At 38.0% G+C, this 17,087-nt stretch overlaps 1 protein-coding gene across 1 annotated transcript in view; it reads right to left on the bottom strand.

Moving 5' to 3' along the window:
- Window positions 1-602: 602 nt before the first annotated feature.
- The window catches only part of LOC139735931 (putative sodium-coupled neutral amino acid transporter 11), a 52,727-nt gene continuing 36,242 nt past the window's right edge, over window positions 603-17,087 (bottom strand). Inside the window, exons 4-12 of the mRNA XM_071646684.1 lie at window positions 16,801-16,935; window positions 15,436-15,501; window positions 13,141-13,241; window positions 11,245-11,318; window positions 6,961-7,031; window positions 5,546-5,707; window positions 4,497-4,609; window positions 2,358-2,504; window positions 603-1,502 (exon numbers count right to left, since the gene is read on the bottom strand). Of these exons, the coding sequence (XP_071502785.1) occupies window positions 1,218-1,502; window positions 2,358-2,504; window positions 4,497-4,609; window positions 5,546-5,707; window positions 6,961-7,031; window positions 11,245-11,318; window positions 13,141-13,241; window positions 15,436-15,501; window positions 16,801-16,935 (1,154 nt within the window). The 3' untranslated portion in view covers window positions 603-1,217. The remainder of the gene's footprint in view (window positions 1,503-2,357; window positions 2,505-4,496; window positions 4,610-5,545; window positions 5,708-6,960; window positions 7,032-11,244; window positions 11,319-13,140; window positions 13,242-15,435; window positions 15,502-16,800; window positions 16,936-17,087) is intronic.

The raw sequence follows: 17,087 nt of genomic DNA, 5'->3' as shown, positions 1-17,087 counted from the left end.
TCTGATTGCTTTTCTCCTGATGGCATGCCATGATTTCAAACTGTAAAATCTGTACTGATATCATCCTATCAAAATTAAAATGAAATAAAATAATCAGGACATGGGGCTACAAAAAAAGAAAGAAAAGAAGACAAGAATAAAAACTAGGACCACCACATCTAGTGAACACAAACATATAAGAGACATACCAGTTACAATCTCACATGCACTTGATTTTGTCACCAACAAACTGACATGTGAATTGGATGGATTTGGATTTGGATAATTAATGTCCATGCTTTACGTGGACTTTCGATCTATACGATACTTCAGCTTTTTCACATGATAACTGAGAAACATCATGACTTTTAAAAGCATCAATTTATCATTCATCATGTTCCTTGGCAAAAAAAAACAAACAAACAAACAAACACCCCAAAAAGCATGTAATTCATACCCTGGCTACATGCTGAATATTGAGAGTAATGCTACTTCAATAGTGCTGGTCGTGACTGCAAGCATAAAGTCATCATGTTCGAGATAATCTACCTCAAAAGGAAAGTGCATACAGGGTTTCACAAAAACACATGCACAACTTTGAATACAAAATTCTCAAATGCCATTCTATAAAACTAACTGGTGTATACTGCTCTACTGGTAAATCAAACACAGAGATCACTCACAGCCGACGGCTGCAGCTACAATCTTGAAAGACATTCACAACAGCTAGCCAGGTTCACACTCATAACTTTAGCACTCTGCCTAAAGATTAGGACAGTCATGCTGGTAATGAATATTTTGGTTGATGTAAACATGCTAAATGCAAGGGGACACAAGAAACAATAAACACACCAAATCACATGCATACAAAAAAACAATTTCCTGCTCATCCAAATATGCACATCAAATCACATCTACGTGTGAAAACTTCGATGATTATCAAAAACACCACTTCCCTCGGAGGGGATAAATGCTTGAATTATTAACTACGACATTCGTTCATCAAATTCATTGAAATCGACAATTAATGTATTTACGAACTGTTTCAGAGCATAATCATCGTTGGACAATGGGTTTTACCTATAATCTATAGGAAGTCTACAACTTGCATAACACATTCTCCATATGAGGACAGCTATCTCATACAAAGCACACTGGAAACAGAAACTGATGAGAATTATATAATAACAACATGAATTGATTGTATAAATAGATATATATACCCGGAAGTGGTATAATTATAAGTGCCCTGTTAGGAGAGCCTGCGTCAGCATGGACTGGGTCGTCGTTTGATTGACGACCGGGGCCGGCGCGGGTTGGCAGTATGCGAAGACCTCGCTCTGCGTGCACTTGGTGAAGTCGGGGTCGACGATCATGGTCACGACGCCGGAGATGATGACGATGATGCCCAAGAGGGTGATGAGGAGGGAGGGTAGCTTCTCCCGGCCGTAGATGGAGCCGTCTGCCAGGCGCAGGTAACAGGTGGTAGGCATGATGATGAGGGGCACAGCACAGACCACACCCTAGTCAGAGAAGGAAGACATATGGTGATGTGTATGTAAAAGTGTAAGACATACAACAAACATATAACATTTACACATACATAAACAAAACTTCTCCCCTAGGATTTTGCTAATTTAATTCAGTACATTTTTGTCTAAAAAATAGATAGATATTCTAATAGATACACAGATAGGAAAAGATGGATAGATACATACTTAGATAGATAGACAGATAGATAGATAAATGGATAGATAGATAGATAGATAGAAGAGAGAGAGAGAGAGGGAGAGAAAGAGATAGACACAGACAGGGACAGATACAGGTACCATACCGTCGCTGGGGTGACAAGACCTTGTATCTGCAATTTTGGTGAAAATGACTTTTTTTTAATTAATGATCAGATAATCAATTAAGTGATGTCCTATCCAAATCCATGATGTTTTACCCCAAAAATGAAGCCACCACAGCATGTCAAAGGAATGTCTATCCCATTGGATACAGTGCTTTGGCTGCCATGTTTTTTTGCTCTCCTGAACATTTGACATTTTGTAGATACGAGGTCTTGTTGCTCCAGCGACGCTATGTATTCATAAATGGGCTCTATTTTGAATATGAGTTGGCGTATCAATCAACACTTGCTGTAGAACCTCTTTGGACAATTACAGAATAACCCTCTCCAGGACCACATCTCAGAATGCTGTTAACATTGCACACAAGTAAGTTGCCTCTGATAATGCAAGGGTTAAAAAAGAAAAAACAGGGACAACCTGCCATGACCAGCCATATTTGGCCCCTATGGATTTGAGGTATGGGTGGGAGAGCTAGGGGAGTGGGTATGCCACACCCATATGCATAGCCTTGTGTTCAATACTCACATTGACGGAGAGAACGAGTCCCAGGCAGGATGTGCTCATGGAGACGCCGAGAGTGAGACCAACAATGATGAGTGTGAGAATGAGGTGCCTGGTGAGGGGCTGGGGGGACTCCACCCACCCCTGTCTCACCATGATGTTCTCAAGCACCTATGGAGGCAGAGACAAGATTATGTTGGTGCAGGGGAAGAGTTGATGTTAGTGAAATGATTCTATTCATTCCACACAGTCTTTTTCATTGTGTGAATGAATGAATGAATGAATGAATGAATGAATGAATGAATGAATGAATGAATGAATGAATGAATGAATGAATGAATAAATGAATGAATGAATGAGTGAATGAATGAATAAATGAATGAATGAATGAATGAATGAATGAATAAATGAATGAATGAATGAGTGAATGAATGAATGAACGAACGAATGAACGAATGAATGAATGAATGAATGAATGAATGAATGAATGAATGAATGAATGAATGAATGAATGAACGAATGAACGAATGAATGAATGAATGAATGAATGAATGAATGAGTGAGTGAATGAATGAGTGAATGAATGAATGAATGAATGAATGAATGAATAAATGAATGAATGAATGAATGAGTGAATGAATGAATAAATGAATGAATGAATGAATGAGTGAATGAATGAATGGATGGATGATGGATGAATGAATGAATGAAAGAATAAATGATTATGAATTGATTGACTGAGTAATCAATGGATGAATTAATGGATGAATGATTGAATGAATACATTTATGAATGAATGGATATATGAATGTATGATTCAATAAATGAATGAGAGAATGAATGGGTGAATAAATGGATGGATGAATGAATTTACAAACAAATGAATAAATGGACGAATGAATTGGTGAATGAATGAATAAATGGAAGAATGGATGGATAAATTAATGAATGAAAGACTGGATGAATGAATGTATTAAAGAACAAGTGAATGAATGAATGATTTCACTCATCACTGCCAGCAGGAACACACAAATGTACGTATGCACATCAAAAACATGAATTTCATTATTTGAAACATTCAAAGCACAGTATAAACACATGTTGAACTTACATACATTGAACTGGCAAATGGGAAACTAAAATATACCACAACTGCCAATCAAGGTTATTACTCTTTTCAACTATTTGTCACAAAAGAAAACAATTCATCATTCAACTATTTACATCGCAAACAAAGCTTCAACAGGTGCACCCAGTTGCCACTAATTATTACACCACCACCCCCAGCATGTACATACAGCTGTGCAATGTATGTACCCATAAGTACACCTACTGTAGTCAAGGGGACCAGGGGGCAGTCCCACGACATTAGCAAGAGGCAGGCTTAGCAACAGCTATAAGGATCTTGTTTTTATGAGTCTGAAAGTCTCATCCACTAGACTATCATAGTACTACCACTCCAACAAAGGTTTCAATTCAAATACCGATTTTTGTTTTTGCATAAAGTCTGCGGTGTCACATTCATAGTATAATGTGCCTAGTAATATTTGATGAGTTTGAATTCATTTTTTAAAGATACATAAATACAGAAAAAAAAAATTTCAATGATACTGCATATGTTATGTACATACAAAGTAACAAAAATATTCTTGAAGATATCATTAAAACTATCACATATATTTTGATAGTTTTCTTTGTTTTTCCAGCAACTTCAATCTTAAATATCTTAAGTTGATAAAATTTAATATATATTTTTTTTTTGCATCTAAACTCTTCATTCAGGTTTCAATATACCTAAAACAATTAATTTAAGTGGGGAAGTTGAGTGCTGATTGCTTACGGCTGATAATTGACAATCAATTTGCTTCTTGCACTTACCATATGCCAAATAGTAATTTTCAATCAAATTTGCCTCATAATCTTTACTCTTTCCAGCATTTTGACAATCAAATTATTCATTTTCTTGCTAAATATTCTAAAGCAGTACATGTAATGATTACATTTGCACAGTTTTATCTTATTTTTGGTTCACTGATATCATGCGCACACATACACATTCATAAACACTCTGTTCATCGATCTTAGAAAGAAAGAAAAAAAAATCTTTACATATCAGTCCCACATGCTTATTCTTCTGTAAGTGATAGTCTGCTCCACACTCACCTCTCTACACACAAAGCATTCCAGTGGGTAGGTGCACATGATTGTAATTGCAAAGAGCACACGCGCCACATTCACCAGTGCATCGTTGTAGCAATAGTTCTCCAGCAGATCACCTAGATTTGATGAAAAAAACAAATAGAGACAAATTAATATGGAATATATGTATATGCAGGCAAAGGATTAAGCAATGGGGAGAGGGAGTTGTCCTATCTGTTTGTAGGCCCTACAGGTGCATATGCCAGTGTGTGCTTATATATGCTTAACCCGTTGAGGACGAGTCCCGAGTATACTCGGGCAGGTGTCTATGGGAAATGCATGTTGTAGCAAAATCAAACCGTCCTCAACGGGTTAAATAGCCGGGACATCTACCTATTCTGGAAATTAAATCCAATTAATGTCAAAATCTATCTTATTTTGCAAACGAACACAAATTAGTAAGGTTTGTAAAAGAGATAACTGTACATCACTGAAATCATTCACCAAATATCAAGTACGTCTTACAATAAATATGCTAACCATGAATATTGAAAGATGAAGGCAAGTTGCAATAAAGGCACATTGTATGCTTGCCTGAACAGTAAAGGTTATTTTAGGTCATCTGATTTACAAACACAGTGTGATATTGAATACTTCCATTAATAGTGGGTTACCATTGCCAGGAATTTCCAGTAGCAGAAGGGTTAAATGGGGGGAGAAGGGGCATTGGTTGCATGCCCCCTTTAATTTTTCTGAAAATAAAAGAAATATGAAAAAAAATGAAAGCGGGTGCATGTGCAAAGTGGCACGAGAAATGGACAAAATTGCACAGGAGGCTTTTTTTTTCTTTTTCTTTTTTTGCTTGTCAGCTGATTAAACCTAGAAGTGGCACCAGAAATTTTTTTTTTGCCCCCCATCTCCCCCCCCCCACTTTACAGAATTCCTGGATCCACCCCTGTCACTCATGGTCTGTTTAAAAGGTGTTTGGATGCGAGTGGATGTCATATTTGTCTGACAGCGATCGAGACGTGATGGCATGGCTTTGTCAAAAGTGTGAACAAACGTGTCCTCACCCTGCGTGTAGCCAGTGAAAGTGACATAGCCACAGATCCCGATGACCAGGCACATGAGGGAAGAGACGAAGACGGAGACCTGAGTGACCGTGGTCCAGCGACCTTCTGACCTCCGCTCCAGCGACTCGTACAGCAGGAAGGAGTTATGCTGGCACAGGAAAGCTTGTGGGTAGGGTGGTTGGTAGAGAGAGAGATATGTTTTATCATCCCTGGGGTGCAAAAACCTCTTATCTCCAGAGTCATGAAATTTCAGACGAGCAAAAAAAAAAAAAAAAAAAAAAAAAACACTCTTCAATTTTTGCAACATATTTTCCAAATAACATCAATACTGACATCAAGTAGTGTCGAAACATTGTTTTGGTTTACACTGATGATTGTAAAGTTTCAACTCAAATCAGTATTTTTGATAGTTTAAAAATTGAGTCAAGAGGTTTTTGAATATATGCCAACTGAGATACCATGTCTTATCACTTTGAGGACAACAGACTGCACAGAAGCCAAAGTATGAGACATTATGTGATCATTGTGATTACATTGTGTTGAGACAACATAGGGATTTCATACATTTACAGAGCTAAAGTTTAACTGTAGGCCCTACAATAATTTGTGATGATGATGATAATGATGATGATGATGATTCACAGCATTTGTATAATGCCATTATCTGCTCTGAATTTGTCGAGGAAAAGAAAATTCTCAACTTAGAATTGTGTATGTGAGCAAGATAACATGAAATCATAACTGTCCTTAGGAACTGCCACAGAGTTTCATTCACTATTCTGATTTCCAGTCAATATATTACTCCTTTACTTTATAACAAAATGGATTTATTTCCCTCTCCCCAGCTGACCCTTCCCTCCCTCTCTCTCCTCATTACCTCCACTGATTGTGTCTGTCATAGTTTGAGTGATGGATCTATTCCAAGTGACAACTTGGGAGTGTAATGCTTACAAAAAAGCCCTTCCAAAGGACTAGGCAATAAAGATAAAGTGCCTTGCCCAAGAGCACAACAGCTAATGCTAAGGGAATTGAACCAGGGACCTTAGGATTAAGAGACAGTAGTCTAAGCCACTGAACCACAAAAAATCCTAAACTACTACTGGCTACCCCTTCCCCCACCTGATGATCGAGGGCTGGTATATACGGCACTAACACCTTTGAGGTCAATATAACACATGCCAAACATGGTTACGATGGAGGTCAATATAACACTAAATATCAAACATTATGATTTTGATGGAGGTCAATACATGTACAACGCTTACCAAACATTATGATCCCCGATGGAGGTGTTATTTGATCCCAATGGAGGTCAATATAACAAATATTGCCAAACAACATGATCCTAATGGAGGTCAATATAACACTAATACCAAACATTATGATCCTATAATGCAGGTCAATATAACACTTACCAAACATTATGATCCCGATAGTCTCAAAGAAGTGAGGTTTGCCAAATGCCCATGCACCAGGAGTATGGGGACTGTAGACACAGACAAGGATAATGTCATCAGAAGAAGACAATAAAAATAATGATCGACTGTAATTGTGCATCACAAAACAAATAAAAGTCATAAGTCCTGATTTTGCATGAGGACTCAAATAGGTAAAATGGGGGAACCTAGTCAATCTTTACTTTTTTATATTTTCTGAAAGAACAATTTTTCTCCTATGTTATTCTGAGGTTTGGTTTATAAAATAAACGGGAAAGTGTATTTTTAGCAGTTTTTAAAGAACACCATTTTTTAATAGTGTGATTAGGTGTGTCTTAGAGGCTCCATTTCATTTCATAAAACCCTAAACAAACTGCTTACTTTCAACTTTATTCAACAAGAACTTTTGAAAGGATAGTGCTACTGTATTTAAAGTTGGTGTTAGTCATGAAGCTTAATGTGATAATCCCTTCATTGTGGTTATTGTTAGTTTTTGTCCCATTCATCATATGGAGCATATAGCTTGGTGAGATATAAGCACCTGAATAGACTGTTTACTTCAAAGTCTCTTTTCTCTGGTAGCACCTTCCAAGAGTATGTACATTCTTTCCATTATTACCCACGCCGATGAAAATCGGCAGGGGGTTATGTAAAGGGTTCCGTATGTTTGTTTGTTTGTTTGTTTGTTTGTTTGTTTGTTTGTTTGTTTGTTTGTTTGTTTGTTTGTTTGTTTGTGTACAAGATAACAAGAGAACGGGTAAACGGATTTGCACGAAATGTTCAGGGGATGTTTGGATAATGGCAGGAAAGAATCGATTAGATTTTGGTGATAATTGGTTGACCCTTGCAAATTCTGTGTGACCTTGAAGTTTTGACCCTATGGTATAGTGACCACTCCGAAAATTTCCCGTTTCTCACTTTGCGATTTTCCGCTACCATACGAAGACATAAACTCCCAAACGATCCGACTTCGCTGCTCAAATGTTCGTAAGAATTCCGAAATTTACGTTTAGGCCTGTTTGAGGGACTATGTCCTTTTAGATTTATGAAAGTTCGTTCTCCGTCTTCACAAACTGGCCCGTATTTTGATGATTTTTCAAATTAACATTGATTGTTTTTTTCGTTGGAGGAGCATTTGCTCGGTCGCAGTCACACTGCACGATATGCGCGCTCAATGTCAATGCGTGTGCAAGGCCGCTGAAAATGCATCGCGTTCTACACTGTTGGTGCAAAATTGCATCGGGGACGTTGCGGCGCTCGTTGGTGACCGAATACTGGTGCAGTAGACATTTGCATTCAACCCTTGCATTGAATAATTTCCGTAGACACTAATCATAGGGGTAATTGCCTTGGGGGTACGTAAATTTTGTTTTTCTTTTGCGCTTTTGTGGATACCATCAATGATCGTACACTCATACGACCTTTGATATCATCACACTCTCGGCGTGCTATAATCAAAATATCCCGCAAGAAAACGGCGCATTTCTCGATTTTTAGCGTTTTTCGGCGACCCGTCGCGTAGACAATACTCTTAAAACTCGACTTAATTCGCGCCCGCTTGGAAAAGTTCCGATTCTGCACTTGACGGTGGAATTTGGGATTTTCGATGGATTTTGGGAGGAGACTAAAGGACTTTCCTGTTGTGAATGAGTGTTACCGTATGTGAAATGATGTGATTTGCGTGTGATGTGACTGTAGAACCAAAGATCGTACACTGAAGTGTACGATCTTTGGTAGAACTCACTGGCTGGTGATAAAGCACACTAGCAATTAAGTGACCGAATTCTGGTAGATGACCGAATGCACATTATGTTTACCCCGACTTTGTACTTAAGGCGTGGGTCTGCCGCCTTTGACGGCCCCTCTCTAGTTTAGATTAAGTTAGGGAGGTCCAGTTGTATTGAGTAACGCATCACTTTACAGCTTAAAGTCTGCTCTTTCAGAATTTGTCCTTCACTAAGCATCCAAGTCTGGCGGCTTTTGAAGCTTTTGTGATGCATGGTCACAGTTAACAATATGACTTCTTCAAGGTATGCTCTTACTGTACCTCTACCAAGTTTTTTTTTTTTTGGTGCTGCCATTTGTTTGTTTGTTGGTTGGTTTTTGTTTGTTTTGTTTTTTTACTTAGAGGAAACCAAAACCCAAAGAGAAATTCCACAATAATTCATTTTTCATGAAAATTACTCATTCCATCACCTTGATACTGACATCCAACTGGACCCCATGGAAGACCAGCATAACGTAGCTGAATATGGGCTATCCAGCCATCTTCTCAGATGGAAAATGTACAAACATATGTTAAGGGTATCAATTATTCCCCCTGCTTTCTGAAAGCGGTTAGTCAAGTGCTCTTTCATTCTTTCATTCTTTCATGGTAGAAAAGTGAATTTTTGTGGTACGATTGCTCTTTGGGTTTCGGTTTCCTTAACCCTAAAAAGGCCCCCCTCGACATTTTCCACAACTATTCCGCCGCGCAATATTTTTTTGACCGCGCCATTCACTGACTTTTTACTTTCAAGTCTTACATATCTTTTGACACGATTTTTGGGAAAAATCGGGCATACCAGTACGACGCTGCATGACCTTTTAAATATGCCTGTCAGACCAAAAGTCTATGCAGAATTTTCTCACCTTATTCATAAAGATATGATTATTTCCACTTTTATTGGCTGAAATCAATTAATTTTAGCATAATTTGGCTTGAAATGGGTTCTGTCACAAATTTTGCGAAAAAAATTCTAAAACAAAAGATCGAAAAACAAAAAATACATAAGAAATTCATAAAACAATAGAATATATAAGAAATTAATTTTGATACCAGATTTTTTTTTCAAGTAATTTGCTAGCAATGCTACAAAGAATGTTATCACAAAAAAAATTAGGATTCTAGGAGCTTTATTTTCTGATTTAGAGCAAAATGTGTGATTTTATGCACATATTAGCATGATTATTTATTATAATGAAAACTTCAATTTCTTTTTGTATAGTTTAGTAGGTTATGCCACAGGTAATGTATGTGCCAATTTTCATGGCAATTGCACAACCATTGCCCGAGATCTCGGGGGGTTAATCAACCCTCCCCAGCCAAGAGAACAGCCCAAAAAGCCCAGCCTGGTTAGGGTCTCAAAAAAAGAATGAAAGAAAAAAAAGGGGGGATGACAGTGTTTGATGATAGTTTTCAGGATATAAGGTCCTTTGTGGTATGAACAACAGGTGCTCAATTGTCTGAAGTTGTCAGAAGGAGGCAAGTACAGTTCTGTGCTTGGAAAGGGATTATCCTATTACATTGCCTGAGGTTTTGCACCTTCTTTTTTTCAGTATTTTGGGGGGATAAAAAAATAGCTGTGAAGTTTCATTTCATTTGTTTGGTAATTAGCCTTTAAAGGGGCATAGTCCCGGTAGTGTAGAGGGCACTGCTGATGATACTGCCGATCACCGTTAGCATTGATACGAAGATTACCAAAGTTGAGCTATCATCAGAGTAAAGTGCGTAGGTGTACATTGCTAAGTAACGTTGCCTTCGTTGTCTGGAATTCTCTGCGCATCGCGCAGTCTGTAGTAATGCCAGGGTGCGTGCATATGTGCTTGTTATGATGACATCACAAAAGAAGTTTGCTAAAGCTGTCATCCCCCTTAGCCGAATCATGAGCCGAACTGTGATCGGACCACTGACTACAGTGGATTGGACTTCTTCGGACTCGGGGAAGTGGGCCAAAGCTTAAGCGCTAAAGAGGAGTCGATAGCGTAGGTCTCTATAGGAAACTTGCACCGTGCACTTGCGTACGCATTTGACTAAAACACCGGGACTGTGCACCTTTAAATGCCAATGCAGATAGCTGTAACTTGCAATTAAGCTTATTAGTGTTTAATAGGTTAATATCCCCCTCCTTACAGTGTACCTGGTACCTTGAATTTGACCTGACTGTTAGTTTAGCATCCAACTCAGGGCTTTCCCCTAGCGCTTTCTGTACCAGGGACTTTGGATGGTGTGTACCGCACTATGGGGTCTTCTGTGCCAATTGTTATACAAAGCTGGTATACAACGGGCTAATCAAGTGGAGTATAAATAAGGGAATCAGATGATCTTCATTCATCAACAGCTGGTTTGCAATCACATATGTGATAGCATGCCAGCAGATGTGCCAAATGGTGAATCGAGCACAGAAAGGGTTCACACTCCTGGATCAATAGACACATTTAATCTAACAGAAACAGGTAAAATGGACATAATACAGATGATATGGGACATACAAGTTTACTTACATATCCATTGTTGCTGCACGGATGATAACAATTATTACAATGAATACCAGGAGAGCCAGAGATAGAATGGATACCTGGTAGGCATAAAGAAAGGGGAAGGAATAAAAATGCAATAATGATAATATATCAAAAGCTGGGCAATCATTCCTTGTCCTTATCAATTTGAAATGAACCTACAAACGTATAACTACATCTTTAACCCATAGAATCTGAGAAGCAGGTGTTGCATGTATCCAAACCAGTGAAAAGAGAATTTCCTTTATGGACAATAAAGCAATTCATTCATTCATTCATTCATGTATCAAATAAAGGACATTACAATCCTTCTTGGAAGGAAAGGGTTCATGACTAAATGCACATGGCTACATTTAACCTCTGAGAGTATCAATTGAACATGCAGCAGGATATTTAGGGCAATGAAATTTTCCAATCTTCTATCAAACCTGTGATGCATTAAAAAAAAAAATCACTTCATAATTCCAGTCTAAACAATAAAGGGGTTCCTACGATGGGTGATGGGTGTGGGAGGAAATTCCATTGTCTGGCCTTGTCTGGGCTGAAATTATTATAAAAAATCATTTCATGCCTGCAGCCATGCACAAAGGGCATTTAACAGTTTACCACCCGACTTATTGTGTTTAAAGTGTACATAGATCTGAACTGCAGAGCAATGACAATAAAGGCACTACTAGTTTGTATGCACAATCCGGGAACAACACAAAAAAGAAAAAAAAATGTCTCAATAATGCATGATTAGTCAGAAAATTTCCATTTCCTAGCTTCTATATGGCTACAAAGAATCATCAGAAGCAGAAGATTGTAGCATCTATTTACTGATTTTAACAGGAAGGCCCTCCACACATACACTGTATACATGATACAGTAAAACCTCCTGTGAGTAGCTGATCAGCTACTTACTGTACCTGCCTATATGGACCAAATTTCTGTTGATATAACTAAATTTGCTTCCCTTCAAACTTCTGACCTCCAAAAAAGAAATGAAGTTGTCTATGAGGACCACATGTTCATGACATGCTGCTATTTCTACGTGACTTTAGAAATGTGCAGAGCTGGAACAAACACAAATCTGCAGCTGAACAATATTACAATACATGCAATCATAACAATGATACAGCTAGCTGTCGCTGTATAGTTACTTTGTGAAACCAATTTTCTTCCTCATGATTCTTTCTCAGAGGGCCAAATACTACTACAAAATTAGAAACACTTGCAGCATGAAACTTTTGCAAATTGGAGCAGAAGGCCTTTTTCGCGACATGAAACTTTCGTGACTTGCTGCAATGATCATGAAAATATTATGAGTACTTATACCTCTAGATCTACATGTCTAGTACTAAGTATTTGGAGGCTTTCATAAAAATGAAATATCATGACACCAGAGAGTACCAGTACTGTATAAGATGTTATTTTCGCAAGGGTTTAATTTTTGTGAATTTTGCGAATCTCAGTTGGATCGCTAATTTAACAACACGCGAAAATGTCTCCATGACCCTAGCACATTTACGTTGGCATCGGCGTCAGTTCGCGAAAACAACATCTCGCGAAAATGTCTATAACCTCCTCATTCACGAAAATATCTGTACGCAAAAATAACAGCGTATACAGTATTCGTTTTCATGCCTACTGAACATAGTTGCGTTAAATTTGGATGTAAAATGGCAGTCGTATTTGAGTAACTGTTATGGCAGTGGTAGAAGTCAACTATACAATTGTACTTGCACGGTGTGCAGCATTGTACTGGCATTTAATGCACTGTGTAGACACAAACTTATGGGTGCATCCCTTCACTTTCGCGGATCTTGGCTACTCGCAAGATTCGCAAAAGTTTCATGCGCAAGAAAATTTCTGGTTCTGTCTGCAGAATCCCAGGCTCACCTTTACCAACTTGGACACATTTTTGTACAGCGACACCGGCAGCATAAAGAGCACTGTCACGAGACTAATGACGAAGTAGCGATTGGCAAGGACGTTTGTTTCTGAAAATAAACCACATAGAAATATTGGTTAATTATTAAAGGACAAGTTCACCTTCATAAACATAAGGATTGAGAGAATGTGGCAATATTAGTAAAACACATCATTGAAAGTTTGAGGAAAATCAGACAATCCGTTCAAAAGTTATGAATTTTTGAAGTTTTTGTGCAGTACCCGCTGGATGAGAAGACTACTGCAGTGTATGAATAACTTAGATGTCACATGCGTACAACAATATAAGGAAAATATAAAGAGAATTTCACAAAATTCCGTCTTTTGAAAAAAGTACACATTCCCCTGACTCGTTACCGATAAATGTTATGGGTAATATTATTCCCCCTGCCTTTAGAAAGAGGCAAGTCAATTGCTCTTTTATTATGTGAAGAAAGTGAAAATATGTTGAATTTTCTTTTATATTTTCTTTATACTGTTGTACGCATATGACTCACAAGCTGTAGTAGTCTCCTCATCCAGCGGTTCCAACACAAAAATTAAAAAAATTCATAACTTTTGCATCGATTGTCCAATTTTCCTCAAACTTGCACTGATGTGTTCTACTAATATTGTTGCATTTTCTCAATCCTTATGTTTATGAAGGTGAACTTGTCCTTTAAAGGACAAGTCCACCTTCATATACATAAGGATTGAGAGAATGCAGCAATATTAGTAAAACATATCAGTGAAAGTTTGAGGAAAATTAGACAATCCGTTCAAAAGTTACGAATATTTTAAGTATCTGCGCGTCACTTCTGGAAGAGAAGACTACTACAGTGTATGATGTCACATGCGTACAACTATATAAGGAAAATAAAAAGAGAATTTCACAAAACTTTACCTTTTGAATAAAGTGCACATTTTTTCGACTTGCTACTGACGTATGTTAAGGGTAATATTATTCCCCCTGCCTTCTGAAAGAGAAGTCGAGTGTTCTTTTGTTACGCGAGAAAAATGGAAATATGTTGAATTTTCTTTATTCTTTCTTTTTATATGGTTGTACTCATGTGACATCACAAGCTATAGTAGTCTTTTCATCCAGCCGTGACTGAGTAGAAACTTCAAAAATTCATAACTTTTTAACGGATGGTCCGATTTTGCTCAAACTCTCACTAATGTGTTCTACTAATATTGCTGCATTCACTCAACCCACATGTATATGAAGGTGAACTTGTCCTTTAAGAACTGTATGCCAGAGAAGCCCACTGTTTGCATACAGATGATACGATCCATTACATTAATTTAGTATACAAGACATTGTCCTCTTGTAGAAATGTTGCATTTGTGCGTTTCTTTGTTTGGGTGTGTGTGTGTGTGTGTGTATGTGTGTGTTGGTGTGAGTGTATAGAGAAGTAGGGATAGGAAGGAGGACTTACAGGGTACAGAGAGAAATTCATGATATATTATCTATTTAAAGGGAATGGAGAGATTTCTGTTTGCATTGTAATATCAATTCTTTAATATTGAACATTCAATTTAATTTAATGTTCCCAATAATCATTTGAAAAAGGAATTATGTATTCATCTGTTTATTACTATCAACTGAATTATGAAATAACGATCTTTGTGATAGCTAAACAATCAAAAAGATTGTTGAGTAATATACCAGGTATGTATATTTGGGAGAGGAAGGGGAGTCGTGGTTTTCATAAAATGCCTAAATCATTTTACATTTATTTATTGTATTCTTTGATATTAGATGTCATATTTTGCATATTTGTTGTGTACGTCATATAGAATGTATATCAATAAGTGAAATAAAAATAGAAAAAAAAATACTGGGAAAAAAAAATGTGTATGTGTCTGCGTGTATGTAACAACAATGACTACAGTATGTTACTTGCTAGTAAAAACACACTCCTCAGGGGCGGCACAGGTGTGGGGGCCGTGGGGCTCGGGCCCCCACACTTTTTGTGCACCATACAAAGGAATACATAGGGTGTCATCACTTTGGGCCCCCACACTTTTTTCAACCCGGAAGTACGTAAGTGGCACTAAAATGGGAGGGGAGAGAATGAGCTGAGGACCCCCCCCCCCCCCCCTTTTTTTTTTTTTTGCTTGTTAGCTGAAGAAACCTGAAGTGGACGGGGAGAAATGAGCTGAGGACCTTTTCTTTTTTTTTTTTGAAAATGAAACCCGGAAGTGGGCCCCCACACTTTTGAAAACACTGCGCCGGCCCTGCTCCTTGCCATAGAAACTCACCAGCTATAACTGCTGCAAAGACTTTGGTTATCGTGTCTCCAATGATAACATTGTATCCAATCATGGCTGCAGAGAAAAAACAAAAACAAAAACAAAAAATCAAACTATTTCCAGAGAAGAAAAAATCAACAATAGTATGTTGCTTTTATGATCATAATGACATCATGCTGCAATTCACATGGATTATATAAATATGTATATAACAGAGCATAAATGTGTTAATACAAATACATCACTCTCCTCAACTTTTCTTGTATTAAACATAGTGTACATGATTGTGCAGGTCAATTGTGAATTGTGATTACGAAAGCTGCAGGCAAACTCTTCCCTTGTTGGTTTCATGTCTACCAACTTCACGGGTACCCTTTCATTCAAAGCTATGTAGTGACAATGGTAAGCATATATCAGAGGAAACTAATTCATTCATTCGTTCATGTGAAACAATGTTCCTAGTTGAAGTTTTGCTGCATGATAAGGTATATGGTTAAACTACTAATCTTCAATTTGCATGTCAATCCCATAGAGAAAAGTGGATCTGTAACATATTTCTCTACAGAATGGAAAAGTTGCCAAGCATGACAACTTAAGAAAACTATAAAAGACTAGGACATTATTTTTTTTTCCAGGGGGGGGGGGGGGGGGGGGTAGCAAAATTCATAGAATAGTAAGTCTGACTTCAGCTAAACTTTCTCTTGGTTTGTAACCCCTGGCATGCAAGCCTATACACAGGTCAGTTTAAAAGAGAGCAACATGTGATGCCTGAAATCCCTACCAGAGACGTTTTTCATCACAGCACTAACCTTGCTACACAATGTATGCTTTTCATCTCAGTATGAGACTATGCATCAAAGCTTTGTATATGACCAAACCATGCAAACAGTCTTATCACAATTGCAGAGAGTTCGCGTACAGGGCACTCTTTTTTCCTGTTTCATTCTGCTCTCTCTCTTTTTCTTTTTTTTTTAAATGTTCAAAGGTTCAGAGCACAAAACTTATTTAACCTCCGACAAAAAGAAGGATGAAACGGAGAATGCGTTTGCTGATATGCATGGAAGCCTCTTTACAGTACCCGGGCCCAAAGGCGAAAGGTTTGTGACTGATAACAATTTAGCAAAGAAACTGATCGAGGACCAAAAAAAAAGAATATGACAAGTGCAATAAAACTTATTCTTGGCTGTCTGACTATTGGAAACACAGACCCAGAGGTGCAGGCTTCTAGCTTACGGGCCTTTTTTTAGATGAGACAGACTTTACTAGCATCCAATCTATTTTCCCATACATCATTTAGGATGTCTGCTAGGAAGAATTCTGCGCCCACGATGATTGGGGGGGGGGGGGGGGGAGGGGGAGGGGGAATGTGTTTACCTATAAAGGGATAAACGAACTGAATGACGGACAACATGTAATAGCCGGGCATTCCCAGTGCTGCTTCCACCATCTCGGGGTAGGTGTGCGTTCCCGTCAACTCAGCAATCCTGATCATGAGCACCATGGAATAATCTAGTCAGAAAAGACAGAGAGAGAGAAAAAAAAAGAAGAAATTATCAGTCCATTAAATACGCTATAGCAGTGCACAGAGTAATACGATGTAGTCTTGATAATGACTTGCCAAAGATTAGAAACAGGCAGAGAAAACTTTGCAATTTAATGCA

Source organism: Diadema antillarum, unplaced genomic scaffold (assembly GCF_040938485.1).
Source record: "Diadema antillarum isolate AM-2024a unplaced genomic scaffold, OU_Dant_1.0 seq00000609_RagTag, whole genome shotgun sequence".
Classification (NCBI taxonomy): Eukaryota; Metazoa; Echinodermata; class Echinoidea; order Diadematoida; family Diadematidae; genus Diadema; species Diadema antillarum.
Note: the sequence above shows the minus strand (reverse complement) of the source record. Positions and strands in the feature narration are given on the sequence as shown.